This window comes from Octopus sinensis, linkage group LG24 (assembly GCF_006345805.1).
Source record: "Octopus sinensis linkage group LG24, ASM634580v1, whole genome shotgun sequence".
NCBI classification, from domain to species: Eukaryota; Metazoa; Mollusca; class Cephalopoda; order Octopoda; family Octopodidae; genus Octopus; species Octopus sinensis.
The window spans coordinates 30,250,730-30,276,689 of NC_043020.1; the positions used below are offsets into that span (position 1 = coordinate 30,250,730).

At 38.3% G+C, this 25,960-nt stretch overlaps 1 protein-coding gene across 1 annotated transcript in view; it reads right to left on the minus strand.

The window, feature by feature from the left end:
- LOC115224021 (MPN domain-containing protein) overlaps positions 1-23,273 on the minus strand; it is a 42,287-nt gene extending 19,014 nt beyond the window's left edge. The window contains exons 1-3 of the mRNA XM_029794813.2: positions 22,453-23,273; positions 6,460-6,606; positions 4,425-4,511 (exon numbers count right to left, since the gene is read on the minus strand). Coding sequence (XP_029650673.1) covers positions 4,425-4,511; positions 6,460-6,606; positions 22,453-23,238 — 1,020 coding nt within the window. The 5' untranslated portion in view covers positions 23,239-23,273. The remainder of the gene's footprint in view (positions 1-4,424; positions 4,512-6,459; positions 6,607-22,452) is intronic.
- Between the last annotated feature and the right edge of the window lie 2,687 nt (positions 23,274-25,960).

Below are 25,960 nucleotides of genomic sequence, written 5' to 3' on the forward strand. Positions count from 1 at the left end.
ATGGATATATAATACTGTACACTTTGATTAATATATATATATACTTCTAATATAAGGATGAAATTTTTCAAAAACAAAATTTTATCAGTGGCCAGCATATTAAAATACCTTTCAAGATGAAAATTTAAACAATTATAAATAAGGGCAAAAGAAAAACATTTTCTATGCCAATATGCTGAAAAATAGACCTTAGATCATCTAACCACAATCTAAGGTCTATTTTTCAGCATACTGGCATAGAAAATGTTTTTCTTTTGCCCTTACACACATGCACACACACACACACACATATATATATATATGCATGTAAGTATGTGTGTAGCCTTGTCTAGACATCATTCTGCCTCAAAAGACACATGCAAGCCGGTTACATGGACATTAAATGATGATGATGATGATGATGATAGGCAAAAGCTGAAGGTGGGGCAGAGTAGTCAATTATCCTGACCCCAATATTTGACTGGTAATTAAATTTAGTGAAACTAGAGAGATGAAAGGCAAAAAAAAAATTTTTTAAAAAAGCAACAGCGAAAGACAAAATCCAAACTGACGTGGGCAGGATTTGAAACCAGAATATTAAAGTGATATAAGTGAATGCTGCGATACGGACGATTTGGGTCCAACATCTCATTCAGTTCTACCACTCCAATGATCCTCCCCCACCCACCACCACAACACCTCCACTCTTTTAATAACTGCAACAACAACAATAATGAAATTAATAATTTAATAACAGTAATTTATGACATGGAAATGAAACAGTTTCTACTTTGGGATTACTGGAAGAAAGTAACAACAACAACAACAACGTCCTCCTCTTTCTCCTCCTCCTCCTCATCATCATCGACAGCAGCAGCAGCAGCAGCAGCAGCAGCAGCAGCAGCAGCACTGAGTAAATATCTTTAATTAGTAATAATATCATTAGATTCCTGTTTCATGGCCTTGTTCTTATTTCCATAGTTACTGATACATTGAAGTTGCCACAGACAGTATGGAGGGGATGGTGCGTGTGTGTGTGTGTGGGAGGGGCGATTTGATGGAAGGTGGTGGTGGTGGGTGTGGAGGAACGGCGGGGGAGGGAGGGAGGGATGGATGGAGGTGGAATGCTTTGCCAAGAGTTATAATGGCCATTGTTTTATGCAGCTTTGCTATTCTTGATATGACAAAAGAATGGAAAGATCATAAGGAATACTAATAAAAGGATTTAAATGAAGGGTGGCAAGAGGGGTGTGTGGGCGGGTGGGGGAGAAAAGTAAAAGGGGTGGGCGTGCATGGGTGGGTGTGGCAGAGAGGAGAAGAGAAACAAAAGATAAAGATAGACCTAAGCACTTATTTATATACGTGTATGATTATACATTAACATCTACATCTCTCTCTCTCTCTCTCTCTCTCTCTCTATATATATATATATATATATATACATACACACACACACATTTATCTACCTACACATATATAAATATGTAGATGTATATATATTCATTTATACACATACATACATGAACACACAAATGCACACATGCCCGCATGCATGCGCGCGCGCGCACACACACACACACACACACATTAATATGTGTAATGTGAAGAAAAAAATCAATTGATGGAAAGAACAAAATGTGATAAAAGAAGGGATCAAGGGATGAAATATAAGGAAACAACAACAACAACAACAACAACAGGATGAGAAAATCGAAACATATTCTGCAGCAAATAAACAGCAATTATTAAAGACAGATTTAACTTGGTAAGAGAGAAACGGCTCCTGGTGTTTGCCCTGAACAACTGAATGGAAAAACAAAAACCCAAAAGTAGGGTTAACAACTTGCTTGAGGGATACAAACCTAATGGTTGCATTAACAGACTGATTTCAAGGCTGTAGCCCCCAGCGGTTAACCCAAACAGCTGGTCCCAGGGACACATCACAACGGTTGGGTTAAAACTGATTTCATACACATACACCAGTGGTAGGATAAACAGCTGATTTTATGACTGGGTTACCCTCTGATTTCAGGGGAAAAGCTCAATGGTTTTATTTACAGTTAATTTTGGGGCACACCCCTGTGGTTAACAGCTGGTTTGAGGGATAAAGCACTAGAGTTGGGTAAACAATGACTCTGAGGGCTACAAACCCAGTGCTTGGTTTGAATGACAGGTTTTAGGACATAAATCCAATGAATATCTAGTTTGAGGGATGCAGGGCTCGTTGTCGACCTGAATAACTGATTTGAAAGACACAGACCCCACCCTGCCGCCAGGGCATGGCTTTGAACTTGGAATACAGAAGCATGCAAGTGAATACTCCAGGTATTTCCTTTGTCACTGGTTCTGTCAATCCACCCGAACAAATCCTTCCAACCCAACACCCGATATTCTTTCTAGATTAAACACTACTCTTGTTGTTTTGCCCTATCTCTATACTGACCTAAAATCAAAGGCTTTTCAGGCATGACCATCTCACTTTTTCCCCAGGCACAATGTGCCCTGTGCCACAATATCCAATATGTTCTTCCATTTATTATATAGAAGCATGGTGTAGGGTGAGGGAGGTCTGAGATCTGGCTGCTATTTCTTCCAAGTCAAGTAATCACTCCTACACACACACATGTATGCATATATATATATATATATATATATATATATATATATATATATATACTGGAGTAAACACATAAATGTGAAACAAGGTGGAAAAAAGAGTACTCAAATACCAGTGGTAGAGTAATATGCTTTATTTAAAGCAGCAGAAAATTCAACAAAATCTGTTACTCTGAGTTTCTCGTTGCCGTTCATCAGACAGTTTTTGCTAGAAAAAAACTGTCTGATGAACGGCAACGAGAAACTCAGAGTAACAGATTTTGTTGAATTTTCTGCTGCTTTAAATAAAGTATATATATATATATATATATATATATATATATATATATTATATATATATATATATATATATATGTAAATGTGTGTATATATACATTACACACACACACACAGTCCATAAATACTTCCATTCATCCATCCACACACACACACACACTTAAAGTGGTGAGCTCCAACTGGTCTGTACCAGTTTCATGGGAACCATTTCTTAAGTGCAAGTCTGTTGTTCACAGTAGTGAGAGGTTACTGTGTAAAATGTTCTATTTTAATATTAAAGATGGGAAGAGATTAATAAAGTTTGTTTTGAGGAAAGAATCAGGAAATACACACAAATTCATATTATTATTATTATTATATATAAATTTAAATAGAGGTTAAAATAGCCTCATTAAGGGATAAAAATATCCAATGAATTACTGGTTCATTGCTTATTATTTATTTCTGAATAGTAATATTCATAAAATAATAGGTTTAAGTATAAATCTTGGTTTATAAATATTCAAATTAAAATCCAGAAAATGGAGAACATGGTGAATTGTTGCACTTAATAAATTATATTAATGCTAGATCTCCATTTTCTGAATTTTAACTTGTGTACGTATGTATACATACATACATACATACATACATACATACATATATATATTTATATGTATGTAGTTCAAAATTGTACAAAAAAACAAGACAGAAAAAGAGGTCAGGGAACAACAAAGTGTATTTGTTTGACACTGAAGGTGAGACTGGAAATTCTTTATGCCAATGAGCCAGAACTCACCGACAACATGTCCGACAGGAGGAACTGCGAAAGATTCCACTGAGTAAACACCTAGATACATGTGGAGAAGGAAAATTTAAGATCTTTCCCTTCTATAAATGTCCAAAGAATGATACCTCCTTCAGGAGAAATATGGGAAAATACTTCATAACAAAGTTCTGCCCCAAATTGAATGGCTGAAAATATTTCTATAATAATTTGTACTAGATGAAGGACCAATTTTGTAAAAAGTAAATTGTATTAAACACACACACAGAGTTCTACACACATAAATAAAAACAATCTTTCATCAAGATTCTCCAATCCATATCAGCACAGGAATCAAACAATGGTATAAATATCAACACAATTATTTCTTCTTCTTCTTCTCTTTCTTCTTTCTTCCCTTTCAGATACACAGGCACCCACTCTCTCTCACACACACACAAAACAATGATAAAAAGAAATCCAGGCAATTTTTTGAGAAGTGACATTTTGCCCCCCTTGATGTGACCAACTGGGTTTGTCATTTCTAAAAGCCAAGAATCATTTACTATTGAAAGACTGACCAGCTGCAAAAATATCAACAAATGTTTTTCTTCTTTCTCTCCTTCTTCCTTTCCTTCTCTTTTTCTGTAACACTTCTTTCAGATACAAACACACACACACACACACACACAATGTACCAAGCAACAAGAACAGATCAAGCCATTCAAAAAGATCAAACAAAAAAGAAAAAAAGAAAAGAAAAATAAACAGAAACCGGTAGAATAAAAACTTTGAAGTCGTTGCTTACCAGATTGTCACAGATATTGCCATTCTGTCGCTGCTTTCGACACCAAAGTGATTTCCAGGAAACTAACTTCCTGCCTTTGTATTTGATCTGAAATAGAAGTTTAAGGATTGACAAGTTGCTGTTGTTGCTGCTGAAGATGATGATGATGATGATGAATATGGTCACATTGAGGATAGTGCCCAATGATAATAATAATAATAATAATAATGATGATGATGATCCTTTCTTATTTTGGTTCAAGGTCAGCAACTTCGAGAGGTAGGGAAGGTGATTGGAGTGACTCAAACGCTCAACTGGTACTCACTTTTGCAGCTTGGCATGCCAATGATTCAGCCAGCTCACCATTTTAATAATAATAATAATAACAATAGTACTGGCCCTCCGTTGGTTATGAGGACAAGGGTTCCATTTGATGTGATCAATGGAAGAGCCTGCTCATGAAATTAACAGCAAGGTGTGGTTATTTCTAATTTAGATAAAAGAGCCAACCAATGCCTTGTGAGTGAAGTTCGTCCATGGAAACCACAAAGAAGTTGATTGTGTAAATATATATATATATATATGCAAGCACAGGAGTGGCTGTGTGGTAAATAGCTAGCTTACCAATCACATGGTTCTGGGTTCAATCCCACTGCATGGCACCTTGGGCATGCAGTGCCCAAGGTGCCATGTCTTCTACTATAGCTTCAGGCTGACCAAAGCCTTGTGAATGGATTTGGTAGATGGAAACTGAAAGAAGCCCGTCGTATATATATATGCATGTGCGTGTTTGTGTGTCTGTTTGTCCCCCACTATCTAAGTAAGGATACATTATGCCTGGGTAAAAAAAAAACAAATCCAGAAAGTTTAGTCATGGTTGGAATGGCTCTGATCATAGATCTGTCTGTTGGTGCCAGATCAGAGATGACCTGGGGTTAAATACTACCACCACCACCACCACCACCACCACCACCACTACCGACAACAACAGTTAACTGGTCTTCTGGTCTTCTTCAATACCGATTATTTTGGCAGCATTTCATTGATCTCTACCAATGATATTTTAGAAATGATGATCAATCTTCTTCACCCTGTACCAGTTACCAATGATCTTGGGGGCAGCAGCAAGAGGAGGAAGAAATCAAAGAACATACGCAGCTCTTAAAATATCCAACATCCATTAAAGAAATATTGGATTCATCTCAACTTTCAAAAACAAAATTTGCAAACCATTTCTTTTTTTTACCTTGTTTATTTTCATTTAGTTGGATTATTATCATCATTATTATTATCATCGTTGTTATTGTTGTTGTTGTTGAAACCTAAGATGTAATATAATAAGGATGACTATTTATTTATCTGGCGCTATTCTATATTTTGGCAAACAAAGAAACTACCACATTTTGTGTTCTGTTTCCTCCTCCTCCTCCCCCTCCTTTTTTCTACTTCTCCCCCCCCCCCCCGCCGAGGTCGCCAACAACGACAACAACAACAACACCACCATCTTCTCTGTAATTGTCTTTTCTATGCCATCACCAGCCAATGAGAGAAGCTTATCTGCAATGGCTCAACATGCTGGAAATAGCAGCCAACTCTAAGCCTCACTTCAGGTCAGTCCCCAATGCCTTGCAAGACCTATCATCAAAAGCAACCAAGCCATAACAATTCAGTCGTTTTGTCTTCCAAATGTTGGGAGAACATATTCGCTATTCATGCTGGCATGGGTTAGATGGTTCAACTGGAACTGGTAAGCCGGAGAGCTGCACCAAGTTCCAGTCTGATTTGGCATGGTATCTATGGCTGGATGCCCTTCCTAATGCCAACCACTCCGAGAGTCATAATGGGTGCTTTTTATGTGTCACTGGCATGGAAGCCATTTGCATGACTTCAGCAATGGCCATGACTCTAATTTCACTTGGCTTGACGAGTCTTCCTAAGTACAGCGTATCACCAAATAAAAAAAAAAAAATTGCGAGTTGGATTAAAAAACAAAAGAAAAAGCAAGTAAGTAGTGGACGGTCTGCTAGTTAGAATGATGGGAGAGGGTTAAACTTACCGATGCCCAGCCACAGCCAGACTTTTTGGAAGGATTGACCAGCTTTTTGCAGTGACTAGCCCAGGCACTTGGTGAGTTGAAAATTTCATTATTTTCTTGCCACCTGATCTTACCGTTTGGAAGAAGGTCAGCAGCAAATTTCTTTCCCTGATTTAGAAAAGAGATAAAAAAAAAAGATGGTATAAATATAATTGGTCAGAATATATCGTTACTAAAATATAATTAGTTCAAAAAATAATTATAAAATATAATTGCTTAATGTTGATAATTAAAAAATATAATTGGCTAATTTAACTCATTTGAATAATTATAAAAAAGTAACAAGAAATCATGAAAATCCTCATCATTTAATGTTCACTTTTCTTTGGCTGGGTGCCCTTCCTGTCACCAACACTCACCTGTTTCCAAGCAAGGTAATATCTCCCCCCTCATGGCCAGACATGGTTTTCATGGAAGACTGGAAACAAACAACACTGCTTGTATGACAGTGATGTTCGTTTACAACCATCATGTGATGTCAAGACAAAGGTATACATACACACACCATCATCATCATCAAGATCCCTTAACTGATGCAACCAGTTGCTGGGGTGCCACTCCAGACGCTCCCATAGTCAGCTGTCCACTGTTCTGTCATGCGTAGCAGGTTCACTGTGCTGTGACCCATCCAATCCTTGATGTTGTCAAAAGATATTCTCTGTCTGCCCCTCTTTCGGCCTTGGTTTTGGACAGGGATTTCTGCTGGGACACATGACCATACCAGGCAAAGCTTTTGTCTTTTTAACTGCACAAAGAGTGGTTTCTGTCTGCCAGTGAACATATATATATATATATATATATATATATATATATATATGATGGGCTTCTTTTCAGTTTCCATCTACCAAATCCACTCACAAGGCTTTGGCTGGCTTGGTGCTATAGTAGCAGACACTTGCCGATGGTGCTGTGCAGTGGAACTGAACTGGAGACCACATGGTCGGGAAGCAAGCTTCTTACCGCACAACTATGCCTACAACATCAGGAAGGAAGAAGTTGGTGGGTGGGCGGGCGGTTGGAGGTCCCAGTGTTTTTACATCAGACAAAATCTGTTGGGGACCACATCAGTATGTTGTACTTTGCATCAACGGTTTCAGTTCACCACCACCTTTACCAGATCCATCACAAACATTACTACCATCTCCAGTTCAACCACCACCACCACTCACCTCTACCACCCCACCTCCATCACTACCACCATGATCGGTGGTGGTGGTGGTATGAGTGGTGATAGTAGCAATAGCAGAGGAAGTGGTAGCGCTAGGAAGAGTAGTGGTAGGAGTGGTAGTGGGAGTAGATAACAGATAGAAAAAAACTGTCAACAGAGAAACAAGAATAACAGAAAAAAAAATTCCAATGGAAAAAATATAAATATAAAAAAAGTGAAAAAGAAACATCGAACATTATTTACAGATTTATATTTCAAAGACATTTAGAAATAATATGTTGTTGCAGTTCTTGTTATTGTTGTAATGGTTATTATTATTATTATTATTATTATTATTATTGCTGTTTTATTAGTTGTCTTTATTTTTGTAGCTTTGGTTGTTGCAGATGTTGCTGTTGTTGTTCTCCATTACCAAGTATTTATTTGAATCATCTTTGATAACTCTCAACATGACAGAAAGTAAAAGCCATGATTTGTAACATTTGCAGTAATCTTTAAACAGAGAATAAAATATATTTCAGTTTTTCTTATTGTATTCATATATATATATATATATATATACGCACACACACATATGGACGCAAACACACACACACACATCTGTATATGTGCACACACACATATATATGTATATGTGCACATATATACATACAAATATAGAAAACATATTTGAGTTTACAAAAGTAGAGGACAAAAGTGTACAACATGTAGTTGCAGCAGCGAAATGACTCCCCCCTGTCACTGCTCAGAACAAATGCAGTCAGTTACATATCTGTGTGCATGTATAAATGTATATATGTGTGTGTGTGCTGATGCCACATAAATAGCACTGAAGCTGGTGCCATGTAAAGAACATGCAGCACACTCTGTGAAGTGATAGGTGAAGGAACCACGGTTGGGGGGGGGAGCATCAGAGTTTGGTGCGGCTTTCTGGCTTGCCAACTTCTGTCGAGCCACCCAACTCGTGCCGCCATGGAAGAATGGACGCTAAAAGAAAATACACACCCAAGCATACATAGGTAAAGGTATGGCCGTGCAGGAAGAAGCTTGCTTCTTAACACATATGGTTCCAGGTTCAGTCCCACTATGTGACACCTTGGGCAAGTGCCTTGGGCTGACCAAAGCCTTGTGATGTAAACTGAAAGAAGCCTATCATATATAAGTATGTGTGTGTGTGTGTGTATGTTTGTGCATGTGTATCTTTGTGTCTGTGTGTCCCCCACTGCTGCTTGACAACTGGTATTGGTGTGTTTATGTCCCTCATAACTTAGCAGTTTGGTAAAAAATAAAAGACTTATAGAATAAGTATAAGGCTCTAAAAATTAAGTCCTGGGGTTGATCTATTTGACTAAAATTGTTCAAGGCAGTGCCCCAGCATGGCCACAGTCCAATGACTGATGCAAGTAAAAGCTAAAAGCATACTTAAACGATCACTTAGAGAGGATGGGTTGTGAGTCTAGAAGTCATAAACGGAAATGTTGTTGCTGTTGTTGTTGTTGTTGGTGATGCAAAGTGGGGAATATTATCCTAATTCCATCTCTGTGACAAGGAAATAGTTTGGAGTTTGTTAGCAACAATAATGATTATTAATATAATTAATTATTACTAATAATTATTAATATGATAATAATTACTAATGTAAAATTCGTCAATTGGGGGATAAATTGTTGATTTAGTATTAAGTAATTAATTAAGCAATACTTATTAATTTAGTGATAATCATGAATTTAGAATTGGTCAGCTGTAATGATTAATAAATTGGCAAAGATTATTGATTTAGAATTAGTCAACTGTGATAATTGCTGTTGCAGACAAGCTTGGATGAGATTGGAAGAATTAGTGGCAGGTCAACCAAAATGGCCCTTGACATTGTGAGTTCAAATCTTGTCAAGGTCAATTTTGCCTTTCATCTTTTGATGGTCAATATGATAAAGTACCACTCAAGCACTGCGGTTGATTTAATCAACAAACCCCAACCCTCCAAAATTTCTGAGCAAAATTCTCAGCAACATTTCGTCTGACTCTTTACATTCTGAGTTCAAATTCTGCCGAGGTCAACTTTGCCTTTTATCCTTTTGGGATTGATAAAATACAAGTCATGTACTAAACCCCTCCCCTCAAAATTGCTGGCAGAATCATTAGCATATTGGACAAAATGCTTAGCAGCATTTCATCCATCTTCACATTCTAAGTTCAAACCTTACCAACGTCTATTTCACATTTCATCCTTCCAGGGTCAATTAAAATGGGGTTGATGTAATTGATTGCCCTCTCTCCTAAAATTCTTAGCCTTGTTCCAAAATTTGAAAGAATTATTACAGAGCCCTTCACCAATGAAGGCCTCTACACAACAACATGCAGCATTTACTTCCAATCTTTTATTTTCTAAGTTCAAATCCTGGGAATAGCTTTTACCTTTCTTCTCTTTGAACTTAATTAAGAGAGTGGCAATCATACATCAGTGTCAACTTAATTGATTATGACCCCCACCCCCACTCTAGATTCCTGACTTTACTGGGTGAGTCACATCATTCTGTAATGAGCATGGGGCTAGTTTCTTAGTTTCTCTGGCATATATATATATATATATATAATATATATATATATATATATATATAATAACAAAGGGTAAAATTAATTAATTAAGGAGTAATCAATAATTTCACCAAGTAGAATTCAGTATGAAAAAGGACCATTTCAACGGTAAACTTAAGTAATACTAATAAAAGGGTTCAGCAAAGATTTGCTTCACCACACACCAAAGTTAGAAATAGCAGCCCAAAATCTTAGCTTTTCTTCTACTTTAAAAAGGGACTCCTAGAGAAACCAAAATGCTTGAAGATAATGCACACAAGCAGAGAGTAAAGCAACGAAAATCAATCAATATCTGGTCATGCTCCAGCATGGCCACAGTCAAATGACTGAAACAATTAAAAGAGTAAAAGAGTATATATGCTAGCACGGAAAACGGACGTTAAACGATGATGATGATGATAATATATATATATATATATATATTATATATATATATATATATATATATATATATATATATATAATAACAAAGGGTAAAATTAATTAATTAAGGAGTAATCAATAATTTCACCAAGTAGAATTCAGTATGAAAAAGGACCATTTCAACGGTAAACTTAAGTAATACTAATAAAAGGGTTCAGCAAAGATTTGCTTCACCACACACCAAAGTTTAGAAATAGCAGCCCAAAATCTTAGCTATTTCTTCTACTTTAAAAAGGGACTCCTAGAGAAACCAAAATGCTTGAAGATAATGCACACAAGCAGAGAGTAAAGCAACGAAAATCAATCAATATCTGGTCATGCTCCAGCATGGCCACAGTCAAATGACTGAAACAATTAAAAGAGTAAAAGAGTATATATGCTAGCACGGAAAACGGACGTTAAACGATGATGATGATGATAATATATATATATATATATATATATATATATATATATATATTCCCTCCTGGATGGGACATCAGTCTGTCCCAGGATTACTCACTTTTGCCAGGTGAGTGGGCAGGAGCAATGTGAAAAAGTGTTTTGCTCAAGAACACAACACATTGGTTGGCCCAGAAATTGAAATCACAATCTCATGTTTATAAGTCCACCACCCTAACCACTAAGCCACCACTCTGATTTTACATAAGTATTAGAAATTGCAATTTTTTAGCATTGGTGTGGCTGTGTGGTTGAGAAGATTGCTTCTTAGCCATGCAATCTCAGGTTCAGTCTCTCTGAATGGCAACTTGGCCAAGTATTTTCTACTATAGCCCTGGGCCAACCAAAGCTTTGCGAGTGAATTTGGTGGACAGAAACTATAAGAAGCCTGTTGTGTGTGTGTGAGTGTGTGTACCCTTGTCTTGAAATCCCATGACAGTTGTACAAGAACACCATTGTCATACAAAAGATGATGCACATTTCCAGGCTTCCATAAAGAACTTGTCTGGCCACGGAGAACATTTACCGTTCCTGGGAACAGGTGAAACTCATTAAAAGGGAAAGCATCAAGTAGCAAGAAAACCAACAAGTTCCGTCTGACCCATGCAAGCCTGGGAAAGTGCACGTTTAATGGTGATGATGATGATGATGCCATATGACACCCAGGAGCATCACATGATGCTGTATTAGGAAACAAGAGTCCACATAGAAACCTCAATTAAACTCCCCATACTCACAGACATTGTGCCCCTTCCTTTTCAAACCTTATAATCCCCAACCAAAACTAAGGAATGCTTCAAAACATGTTTGGTTCTAATCTAAAAGCATGTCTGTGTAATTCTGCTCCTTTCATAAACGGAATGGATTCCCATGTTGTCTTTGAGAAGCAATTATGTATTAATGCCATCCGATTCTATTTGAATGCACATGTTATACATTAGTAACATAGATATTTGTAATATGGAGTCGGGTTCCTTAGAATATACAGTGTGATTAGAATTTAGAATTTTAAAAAAATTTGTACTAATCCGTTGCTATTAGAAACCAATCTTTAGTGTTTTTTGTCTTATTTTTGTTTTTTTTTATTTCTCTGTACTTTGGTAATTTAAATGTTCCTAATAATAAACCAGCTTCCACAAATCATAGCATCTGACTGTAATTTGATAATCAAAAGACTCTCATATTAATCTGGTCTTGAAATCCTACTCATCCCCTCCCCCCTCCTCGTGCACTTTGCTTCCATTATAAAACTATTTCTCTACAACTTTCCTACAACATCACCACACACACACACACACATCAGAGAGAAAGATGGGTAGATAAATTGTGACCCAAGAAAATATATACACACGTACAAAAGTTACGAGTGAAAAATCTCACCTCACAGACATGCACATAATAAATATGACTACACACACACATTCATATATATATATATATATATATATATATATACATACAGAACATGTATAACTGATATGAGAGAGAAAGAGAGAGGGGGAGAGCGATATCACATGGTTGGATGGTGAGAAAACTGCAGCCAGCAGATGCGAATGGCATCATTTTGCTGCCAGACGTGCTCAAGAGTACAGAAAGAACTGATGTTGATGCTGAGTGTAGACTGGACCATCCGGCAGAATCCATGCCGTGGGATTGAACACACAGTCATGTGGTTCAGAGGTGAACTTCTCAACCACAAGGCACCAAAAGTTCTTTTAATTATGATTGCATAAATTATGGTGAGAGAGAGAGAGAATGTGATGTAAGAAAAGTCAAGATTGGATAAAATCAAATTCTTCACCATGAGGTCTGTATGAAGCCTTTTGTGAGGGTGCATGGCCTAGGGGTAAGTTTGCTGCATTCACCACTGCAAAATCCTGGTTTCAGTTCCTGGGCGAGGCAGTAGATTGTATTCTTAAGCAAAACACTTCATTGCATGTTTCTCTGTTGTGTGGTCAAACTGAGAACCTGTTCAGACAATGTTGATTTGACGAAGGGAGTAAAAGCTAATGTATGGCACCTTTGATCCCTATAAACAGATCTTTTGTGCCAGTCGTTCAGCATCAACCAAACACTCCCACGTTGTCTTCGATGGGAGATTCCATTATCCGTCCTCCACAACTCAGTTTCATATTTCTTCATGCATTACTTTGTAGCTTCTAGATTTTGATGACATGATTGTTTATTTTTAGAATGACATTGTAGGGTAGGTGTGAGAGGCCAGATGTGGCCAGTTTGAATTTAAAACAACCTGGATATTTTGGCTGCTTTAACTGTGGAGCCATCCTTGGGGAGTTTCAAGGGTTAAGTGTGGAGCCATGCTTGGGGAGCTTCAAGGGTTAAGTGTGGAGCCATCTTTAGGGAGCTTCAGTAGTGTAATAAGTTTTTATCATGAGAAGTGATTGGTAGCTTCTCACTCAACTTACCCCCATTTCTTGAGAAAGGCTTGCAGTGAGCGCCCTCTACCTTTACTGATGGCTCTTCTCATGGCACAACAGTGGGAAGAGGGGAGGAGAAAGAGAAGAAGGGTGGGGAACTAACCGGTGCTTTATTTATCTTAAATGTTGACCCTGAGAGGATGAAAGGTAAAGATGACCTCAGCTGGAATTGAAATCAGATCCCAGAGAGTTGAAACAAATACCACGAGGTTATTTCTATTCTGCTAATTCCTTATTCACCCCCCCCCCCCATCATATGTGTGTGTCTCTGTGAATGTTAGTGGTTTTGTGTGTATATGACTGCCTCTGTGTGTGTATATAAGTATATGCATGTCTATATGCCACACACAGATGCAAGTATGTGTGTATTTAATGGTAATTCTGTATAAAACATACAACAGCTCAGAGTTGCTACATTCTATAGAAATATTCCCAAGCCACAAAGGAAGTTTTATTCTCCAGTTTAAGACAACATTGCTGCATAAATTCTATATGAAATGCCAAACCAATACCACCGGCTGCTCTACAAAGGCCATTGAAACAAAGACGGAATGCCATAGAACATTTCCTCTAAATGAATTGTTCTTCAAATGAAGACATCTTACACCATTATCAGCATGTGTGTGTGTGTGTGTGGTGTGTGTGTGTGTGTGTGTGTGTGAGTATTTATGCATGAATAATACAGGAAACTATGTGTGTATATATGAATCTCAATGAATATAAATAGTTGTCTATATTATGTATGTGCGTGTGTAGGCATATATATATATATATGTGTGTGTGTGTGTGTGTGTATGTCTGTATTTATATATATATATGTGTATGCATTTATATATATATATATATATAAAGAAAGAGAGAGAGAGGGAAGGAGGGAGGAAGTGAAATATGTGTGTGCGTGTGTGTGTATGTATTTATGTTTGTGTGCGTGTGTATGTATACACACACATACATCAAATATATGAGATCAATGAAATCTGAACCTGACTGAAGAAGTAAGTACACATGTCAATAGGATTGATTTAAAACCGCTGGAAGCAGCGCTCCAGCTTGGCCACATTTTAATGACTGCAACCAGTTAAACAATAAAAGGTTATTTTCAAATGTAATAATGCGTGTGTGTGTGTGTGTGTGTGTGTGTGTGTGTTTATACACACACATGGCTGTGTAGTGATTTGGATAGAGTCCTGCTGAAGCGGTTAACTCTTAGCATCTGAACTCACGTACATTGAGGGTTGCCACATTGCCCTGGAAAAACTAAGGGACCACTTGGGGTTCTAAAACTCCTAGTATTACGAGGTGTTTGCCACTTTCTCCTCCAGGTAAGGGTTGGTGTCAGGAAGAGTATCCAGCCCTAAAAAAGTCTGTCTCATCATAGCATTTTGTCCAACCCACTGCAAGTATGAGCTGTTGATGTTAAAATGATGATGATGCATATGTGTGTGTGTGTGTGTGTGTATGTACGCACACGTGTGTCTGTAAATGTTTGCATTCTATGTGTGTGTTTGTGCAAATGTTTACATCCTGTGTGCTAGCATGGGTTGGACGATTTGACTGAGGGATGGCGAACCAGATGGCTGCACCAGACTCCAATCTGATCTGGCAGAGTTTCTACAGCTGGATGCCCTTCCTAATGCCAACCACTCCAAGAGTGTAGTGGGTGCTTTTATGTGCCACCGGCACGAGAGCCAGTCAGGCGGTACTGGCAACGGCCACACTCAAATGATGCTTTTTATGTGCCACCTGCACAGGAGCCAGTCCAGCGGCACTGGCAACGACCTCGCTCGAATGTTTTTTCACGTGCCACCAGCACAAGTGCCAGTAAGGCGATGCAAATAACGATCACGCTCGAATGGTGCTTTTTACGTACCATCGGCACGGAGATCAGCTCGTTGCTTTGGTAACAATGATGCTCGTATGGTACTCTTAGCGCTCCACTAGCACAGATGCCAGTCATCATTAAATCAACGGGAGCACTGGTCGCCATAACCGACAGAGAGTGGGCCATGTCTGACTCACCAACGAAAAGGGTTGAGTCAAGGCTTTGGCAAAAGACATTTGCTCAAGGTGCCATGCAGTAGAATTGAACGTGGAACCATGAAGTTGCAGAGGAAACTGTCTAATGACACATCCATGCATGCAGATGTGATTTAAACCTCCATTACCCTTACATAACATGCAGATGACAGAAAGGAGTCGAACACAACACACACACACACACACACACACACACGCACACACACACATTGAGATAATAATCGCATTGAAATAGGAAGAAATAAAACTTAACAAAACAAACATTAAAAATATTTGGAAAGATAATTAAGAGAAGAAAATAGAAATAAATGAGGATTAAGTAATTCCAGTGCAATGGTAACGTCAACAAGAACAACAACAACAAGCATCCCTGATAACAACATTAACAGCAGCAATCACAACCGGAACAGGTGTAGGATGAGGAACGACAACATCGACATCAGCAACGACAAAAAGCAATGGTGAACAACAACAACAACAGCAAAAACATGAGAGTAATGTAGGAAAAAGAATAATTAAAAACAAGTGCAAGAAATTATCTGCTAAACTCTAAGACAGAAGGAATGTGTGTGGGGAAAATCAATATGTGTGACTGTGTGTGTGCACGTGTGTGTGTGTGTGAATGCATGCACATATCAATGTATGTGCATGTATGTATGTATGTGTGTGTGTATGTTTGTATGCGAGTGCATGCACATATCAATGTGAGTGTATATATGTGTGTGTGTGCATGTTTAGTATGTGTGTGCGAACTTTGTGTATATTTGCATGTGTATGTGTATATCTGTATGAGTGAGTGTGTGTAAGTATGAGTGTGTTTGTATGTACATGTATATGTGTGTGTATATGCCTATGCATGCATGAGAGAGAGAGAGAGAATGTGTGTGTGAGTGTGTATGCATGTGAATGTGTGAGAGTAAGTGTATATGTGAGCACATTACATGTGTGCAAGTGTGTGTGTGTGTGTGTGTGTGTGTGCAAAGCAAAAGAAAAGGAAAGGAGAATGAAATGTGTTTATAAACAATATCTGTGATGAGAGCAAATGTTTGGTTTGTTTGCTGCCGTTGAGATGATGATGATGATGATGGCAGCTGTGACAGAGGCCTGGTGGAGATTTTGGTTTTTCTAATCTGGGTTGGCGTTGGCAAAGTTCTCTTCTTGGAAACCACTCACGGAACAAGCTTTTAGCAGGGAAAAATGCAAATTTTCTTAGGCATATAATTTCTCCCTACCACCATCACTCTCACCTCTACTCTCTCTCTCTCTCTCTCTTCCTCCCCCCTCTCTCTCTCTCTCACATGTTCATCACTGTCTCATCTCCAACCCCTTTTCTCTCTCTCAGTCATGTTGTCTCTGTCTGTCTGTCTCTCATTTGATGACATTTCTTTTTTTCTCCCTCTCTCTCTCTCTCTCTCGCTTATCATGTTGTCTCTCTCTGTCTCACTCTCAAGTCTCTTACACTCTCTCTCTCTCTCCCCCCCTCTCTTTCTATCACATGTCACTTTGTAAAACCATCAGCACTTTTTTGGTTTTGGAATCGGTTGACTTTCCTTTCTTTCTTTCTTTCTTTCTTCTATTTTTTTTCTATATTTTTGTTTGGTTTGTTTTGGCATTTTTTTTGTTGGTATTGGTTCAGAAATTAAATGAGAGAAGACATCACAGAAGGTTGTTAAAAGTTAAATAGTAATAAAGGGGGTGGCGGAATGGGGGGGGGGAGCCCCAAGAAAAACAAAAACCTCAAACAAAACACACAAATATACAGAATCTACTGCACCACCCCCCACCGAAAAAAAGAAGTAGATATGTTATTAAGGAAAGAAACAGTAAAATTCAGTATCGACCCCCCCCATCCTACCCAGATACAAAAGAACGGGGGGTGGGGGGGGTGTTTTAAAAAACAGATGGAAGAGACAACAGGAGGAAGAGAGGATGATGACAATACAATGCTATATTGTATTTAATCAAATTTCTTTCTCTTCATGAAGAAAATAGAATATATAAACAAAAAAAAAAAGCAGAAAAAAAAAATAGGGAGAGAAAAGAAATTAAGAAGAAAAAAAGTGAAGGGAAAAAAAACACTTTTGAAATTTGGGTTGAAAATAAATATAATGAAAGAATGAAATGAAAAAAAAATTTGAGGAAGAAAAGAAAAATTAAAAAAAATTGAACAATATTTAAAGAAGGGGAATTGGGTGGGTGTGACATGGAAAAGTCATAAAAATGAGAATATATATATATATATATATATATATACATACAAACACACATATAAGACATACACATATGTATACACACACATACACATACATACATACATACAGACATATGTGTGTAACCCCCTCCATACATATATATATACATATATATATATATATATATTGAGAAAGAGAGAGAGAGAGAGAGAGAGAGAGAGAGAGAGAGAGAGAGAGAGAGAGAGAGAGAATGTGTATGTGTGTGTGTGTGTATAGATGACAAGGAAAGAAGTTGGTGGTTGGGGGAGTTTAGAATAATATCTGTAATATTTGAATGTGGCAAAAGAGAAATAAGAATAAAATACATTATGATGATGATGAGGTATTTTGGCAGGCAGCAAAGTTGGGCGACTTCAAGTTTAAATACAAATACACACACACACACACATGTGTGTGTGTTCATGATTAATCATATAGATATAGTCCACAGGCATGGTAGGGTGGTTAAGAAGCTCAGTTTGCAATCTTGTAGCTTCAGGTTCAGTCCCATTGCTCGGCACCTTGAATAAGGGTCTTCTCCTACGACCCCGGACCAACCAATGCAGTGTGAGTGAATTTGGTAAGCAGAAACTGCATGGAAGCTTGTCATACATGTGTGTGTGTGTGTGTGTGTGTGTGTGTGTGTGTGTGTGTGTGGTGTGTGTGTGGTGTGTGCGTGTGTTCCTTCCCCTAACCACTTGACAACAACAAATGTTGTGTTTCGTTAGTTCACATTATTAATTTTAAGGAGAACAGGGCCCAGTTCCCTGGTGTGTATGTTACTCCCTGGATGGGTCTCCAGTCCCGTTGCAGGATTACTCCTTCCTAGCAGCTAAGTAGACTGGAGCAACATGAAATCAAGTGTTTTGTTCAAGAAACACACAATGCATCGCCGGGTCCAGGAACCAAAACCACAATCTTACAACCATGAATCCAACACGCTAACCACTAAGCCATGTACCTCTACAGTGTTGGTTTGTTTACGTCCCCATAACTGGTAGTTCTGCAAAAGAGGCCAATAGAATACTAGACTTAAAATAAAAAAGTACTGGGGTCGATTTGTTTGACTAAACCCCTTCAAGACAGTGCCCCAGCATGGCCACGGTCCAGTGACTGAAACAAGTAAAACAACAGCCCTTCATACATTAAATGAAAGAAAGCACTCAATGAGTAAATAGACTTTGTTTGCTCATTGAGAGTTTTATACTCATTTCCCAAGCAATTGCTCAGCCAGCACCCTCTACAGCCATGTCTGAATTGATCACAGCCAAGCTTACATCTCTGCAGCCATGCCTGCATCTATAAAATTTATTTTTAACAAAGAAATGGTTGACAGTAACTTTGATGTTCTACTGATGGTCAGTTACAAACAGAGTTATATGCAATTCTTCAGTATAAAATCTTCTTTTAATCTAAATGTGATAAATGTTAATGATATGTCCCTTAAATGCTATTGCCATCCAGTATTCGTTTTCAGGTGTAAAAATAGTGTGGGTGGCTGATAGTCACAGGTCACCGTCTAGTTCAGGAATAAAAACCATAATCTCATGATTGTGAGTGCCACACCCTAACCACTAGGCCATGTGCCCTCGCATGCACAAACACAAAGGTTTACAACTGATTTATTTATACTGTTTCTACATATCTAAAATATTAGTTTCTGTCAAACCCTATAACAGGGTGAAAGCACAGTCTCTTTGCTAAAACTTTTACATCTGTTTATATATAAGACTATTCATACACACATACATACATATATTGTGTGTATTGAAAAGTTTTTCATATTCACTTGGTCCTTTATATTTAGTTCGGAACAATAACTTTCCTAAGTCCATCTATGTTTAAAGACCTTCACTACCTCATCAAAACCATGAGGAGGAAATATGAATAATCGTTAATAAAAAAAAAAAGATTAAACTCAAGCAGTCATGTCTTCTATATAACATGCCAGGGAAAACACTATTTCATATATATATATACACACACACACACACAAACACTCGCACAAAGTAAATTGTAGTACTAATACTAAAAAATGGCAATAATAATAATAATAATCTAACGACAACAATAATTTACCATTAAAAATAAAACAAGAGAAACAACAATATAGAATAATTTTTTTAAAGGGAAAAAAAGAAACACGAAAAGGTGGCAGATGATGATAGGTGGAGGTGAGGAAACGGTGATAGGAATTTTACTGCCAGAAAACTGAAGTCAATTGTTTTGTTGATAAAATAGAATGAAATAGAATAAAAAACGACTTCTCCCTCGCCACCAGTTAACAGATTTTATTTTATTCGTTGTATTTTTTTAATGTTTTTGGTTTAATTCTTCTCTCTCTCTCTCTCTCATTTCCTATTTCTTTCTTTCCACCTTTTCCTTAGCTAAGATAAAAATGCAGTAACTTTGAAATGGGTTATTTTAGATCTGACAACCGACAGCACAACAGACGGACATAAGTCAGTCGACATTTAAAGAAAGTAGACTTGTCGACTGCCGAACGAAGTCAATAAATAAAATCATTAGAAAATGGATAAAAAGGTTGGGGATTTTTGTGGGGAAGGCTTTTGTTCAGTTTAGTTTGAAAAGACAAAATACAAGATATGAAGAAATATGTTTTTATGAGGAAGGGAGAGAGACATTATGTCGGATAGAGTCAGTTGATAGTTGAAGACAATCAACTGGCCAACAACTCATTAAAATCGTTAGAAAATGGGTGAAAAGGTTGGGGTTTATTGTGGGGAAAGTTTTTCGTTCGGTTTTGTTTTCTGCAAAATACAGGAGCTGAAAGAAATATTTCGGAGAGAGAAAATGGTACAACATGTTGGACATAAGTCAGTTAATAGTTAAAGACAACCAACTTTCCATCAATTCAATAAAATCATTAGAAAATAGATAAGAAGGTTATTAATTAGTATTTTTTTTTTTTTTGCTGGGAAACTTTTTTTTAGTTTAATTTTCAGAAATATAGAATGGGAAGGAATATTTGTATCAGAGAGACGACAGACGTTAAGTTGACAGTTAAAGACATTCGACTGTTGAATAAATCAATCGATAAATATGAGAAAACGACTTTTTTTTTTTGTATAGGATGTGTGAGTGAAGGGAAGGTTATTTTTCTGTGCAAATTAGTTTTGAAAATACAAGACACGAGGCAATATTTATGTAAAAGAGGGGCAGTGGTCCTACATAATAAGTCAGCTGAGAGAGAGAGAGAGAGTCGACTGTCGAACAAGTCGAGAAATATCAGGAGAAAATAGATAAAAAATAAGTTTTGGGAAGGGAAAGTGTAACGGGGAAGCTTTATTTTTTAATACAGGATGTGGAGAGATATTTATGTAAGATAAATATAAGATAAAAATACCCGAAGAGACACTGTGAAACAAGCGTGAAAGATGGCCAACCGAATGGCAGGCAGGCAGGCAGGGAACGGCTGCAGGGGAGATGAGAGACAAATCACATCCTTCACCCCACCACCCTTTTAAATAAGGAGGGGATGTATTACATAATTTAGTCATAAATTATTCCCCCCCCCCGCTAAAAAGATGGTATGGTCACGTTTGGAATGTCTTTGACTGTAAGGCTGCTCAATCAGAACTGACCTGGGACTAAGCAACAATAATACCATCACCACCGCCACTACCCCCCACTACCACTACCAAGGGTGATGCTGTTACAAGATTGTTATGCTAAGGATCGAAACAGAGAATGGGATATGAAGGGAGTCAAAGGTGGGGTAGTGCCCCAAGAGGGCCCCATGTTACATCAAAGCCAACAACTATCAATGTAGAGCACTGTAGGTATTTGTATGGAAGGGAGGTCACCTAGGATCATTTGAGATCCTTCCCAATTAGTCCAGACTATTTTACTATGTTCCAACTAATTACTACAGCTTGATGCTTAATTTGCTGAAAGCCTGAGGGAGCAAGGGTCTATAAGCCCGACACTTGACTTGTTAGAAATAGCAGCCAACTGTTTCCAAAGAACAAAAACAAGGCAAAAGGAACAAACTGAATAATGTATACAAAGATGAACTATGGCCAGGAAGACGAGATGGTCATGGTTGGAATGCCATAAAAGATAAATTATCATAGCTTGAGCAGCATTGGCCAAGAGCTTAACAACAACAAAAACAACTTCACTTCAGTAAGCAGCAGGTGCATTATGAAATTGCTGAGTGTTTTTTTTAGTGGCCTCTTACTTCATAATGAATTAGACACAGGCATAGCTGTGTGGTGAAGATGTTTGCTGCCCAACTACAGAGTTTCTGGGTCGGTCAAGTATCTTCTACTACAGCGGTGGGGATGACCAAAGCCTTGTGAGTGGATTTAGTAGACGGAAACAGAAAGAAGCCCATTGTGTGCAATATATGTGTGTATCTTTGTTCTCCACTGATGCTTGTAACTGGTGTAGGTTTATTTATGACTTGTGACTTAGCAGTTCAACAAGCGAGATCAATAGAATAAATACCAGGCTTCAAAGAGGAGAAAAAAAAGAAAAAGTACTGGGGTGAATCCTGTTGACCAAAACCCTCCAAAGTGGTGCCCCAGCAAGGTTGCAGCAGAATGACTGAAACAAGTAAAAGATAGAACCCCCAAAACTGAGAAATAATTCTTACCAAGTATTCCAAAGAGAGACAACCTCCACCGGACTCAATGACGCCGTCCTTCATCAACATGTTCAGCGTGATGCCACGACCTCGTCCACACCCCGTGCCACCACTGGACATGTTTGCACCACTTCCCCTCCCAACACCTCGTGCCGTCGTGCCGCCGGGTGCCATGATCCTTCCGCTACCTTTACTGCCAGGTCGGCTGTTCAAACAATCAATCATCTCTTGTGATTTGTGATATTTGGACGACAGCAGCTGGTGTTGCCTCTGCTGTTGCTGCAGCAGGGGCTGTTTCAAATAGAGTTTGTGTGGATCAGGTAAAGACAATGGCATTTCTATTTTGTTGCTTCTCATCAGATTCCTGTCATGCGATTGTGTTGTAAACCTCATCTTAATGCCATTACCATTCTTATTGTTATTATGATTATCATTTTTATTTTTATTATTATTATTATTATTATTGTTGTTGTTGTTGTTGTCGCTGTTCTCCAAAGTGGAGACAAGCATCCGTTTCGGGCTGCTAACCCTGTGTGTCTCCTCATCACCCATTTCCTCACTCTCTGCCTCCTCCCTTTCTTCTTCCTCCTCCTCTTCCTCTTCTTCCATTGTTGCTTCTGCTTCTTCCTCTTCTTCCTCTTCCTCTTCTACTTCTTCTTCCATTTCCTCCTCTACCGCCTCATCAGCCTCACCGATATCTCCGTCCTCTTCGTCTTCTGGTTCGCCGCTATCATTGATGTTGCTGCAGCTAAAGCTATTGCCGTTCTCTTCCAACGATGGACTCAGTCGATCCATTTCAACATCTTTCAATTTCTCAATGCTGTTTTCTGTAAAATAAAAAGAATTGAAAAAAAAAATGTAATTAGTAAAAATAATAATAATAATGGTTTCACATTTTTCCACAAGGGCAGCAATTTTGGTGGGAGGGGATGAGTTAATTACTTTGACCCCCGATATTCAACTGGTACTTATTTTATCGACCCCCAAAAAGATGAAAGGCTAAGTCAACCTTGGCAGAATTTGAACTCAGAATGGAGCGATGGGTGAAATACTGCTATTTTGTCCAGCTTGCGAACGATTCTGCCAGCTCACCGCTTTAATAATAACAACAACAACAACGATAATAATATTCATTTCATAGAGAGATACACAGCCTGAAATTTTAGGGAAAAGAATGGTTGATTCTATTAACCTCAGTACTTGATTGATATTTTATTTTGTAAAGAGGTGACAGAGATAGGAACAGTTATCAGAGAGAGAGAGAGAGCGAAGAGGATGGGGGGATGAGAGAGAAGGAAGAGAGAGAGAGAGAAGTGAAGAAAGAAGTGAGAAAAAGTGAAGACATGGCGGAAAGAGAAAGTAAAAAGAAAGAAGAGAATTCAATGTTTTGGACATTTATTACAAAAGCCCAGTGTTTTGGACAGTGACTTTTGTCAAGAAAAGAATACTCAATGTTTTGGACAGTGGCTCTTTATCAAGGACAGGGGAAAAGAAAATGAATGAAACAAGGAAATGAATGTGAAATGGAAAGTTATTCTTAAGTTGAAGTTTCCATGATGGCAAAGACTGGTAGGAAGGAGCAAGACACACACACAGAGGAAGAAAGACACCTAAATAAATACATAGAGGCACACACAAACATATGAATGTGCATATGTGTGTCTCTCTATATATATGTGTGTATGTATACACAAACACATATGCATACACACATATATATATATGCATCCAAAAACAAATACACAGCCAACTTCCCCACCACCACCACCACCCTACCACATGTTGTTGTTGTTATTGTTGCCGTTTCTTTTATTTTTTTCTTATTTTCGCTTGTTTGTTTCATTTAAGAAATTGTACCAGAATCCATCTAAATGATGAATGACATTAAATTAAGAATAGCTTCCAGAAAATTCCATTAGGAATCATGGAATAATGAGAAAACCAATTTGTAAATGTGGCAATACTGATGATATAAAATGCAAACTTAAAGAACATGATTAATTAAGTTTTAATATCCAAAACGATCATAATTCCAAAGAACTTTACAATTAGACTTATTCCCCGCCCCACACCCCCCACAGTCTGTTTGCTGTTGATTTCTTTAATCATTTTAAAAGCAAATCTTTTTGAGATAACTCCAAGATTACCAAGGGCTGCTGCTTTTCCCTGGGGTTCTTCCCCACTCCCACTCTGTATTTGTTGTTGTTATATAGCGCCAGTGCTGTCCTGATCCAGAAGATGAGAACATGATTTATGATCAAAAGCACTCCAGCCGTGAAGGGTTTGGTTGGGAATAGCAGGAACGACATTTTCTATGCATTCTTCCTTCTTTAAAGACAAAAAAAAAAGCCCTGCTACACTTGGAACCATCCTTGAGTTGGTTCTACAGTTTGAATTGAATCGGGTATCCATCATCATCATCATTGTTTAATGTCCGTTTTCCGTGCTAGCACGGGTTGGACGGTTCGACTGGGGTCTGGGAAGCCAGGAAGCTGCACCAGGCTCCAGTCTGATCTGGTAGTGTTTCTAAAGCTGGATGCCCTTCCTAACGCCAACCACTCCATGAGTGTAGTGGGTGCTTTTTATGTGCCAGGAGAGGCTGGCAGCGTCCACGATTGGTTGGTGCTTTTTACGTGCCACTGCCACAGATGTGTATATATACATTTGTCTATGCGTGCTTGTATATAAATAGATGTGTTGGTGTAATAATATATGCCTATTTACAATAAATATCAAAGGGAGACATGCTAGCAGTGGTCAGTGATTGGTCAGATGTGGGCTTTTGTATCAATGAAATCCTGAAAACTAAACATTTACCAAACACCCCTTCCCCGTCACACACACACACACAGAGGAGGATACTCTGTTTGACCCAGATATAAAGTCACCCCTTGCCTCTCTCAAATACTCCCCACCCGCTTCATTGATGAGGGCTCTTTCCCTTTCTTGTTCTTTCCATGGTTTGCAAGTTACCTGGCAACCCCACTATTGCTGGTGACACAAAGAAAGTGCCCAGTACTCAATGTAATGTGGTCGGCATTAGAAGGGCCAGGAAGGGCGTGCAGCCATAGAAGCCATTCCAAAGCTGACACTGGAACATGATTCAGCCCTGCGGCTCACTGGATCCTGTCAAACTGTCCACCCCATGCCAGCATGGAAAGTGGACGTTAAATGAGGATGATGATATACACACACACATGTATTGAGTTCGTGTTAGGAATGACGTCCATCCATTGAGACCAGGAGGGAAAAAATGGAGCATTGTTATTTGAAACATCTGTGAGGGCAGAAATTCCAAAGAAAAGCTGACCAGAGCCATGACGTCCGGTCCAAATAATGCCAGCATCATAATGAGAATGAGATGATAAATATATATATATATTCTTTTATTTGTTTCAGTCATTTGACTGCGGCCATGCTGAAGCACCACCTTGAATTGAGCAAATCGACCCCAGGACTTCTTTGTAAGCCTATCGGTCTCTTTTGCTGAACCGCTAAGTTATGGAGATGTAAACAC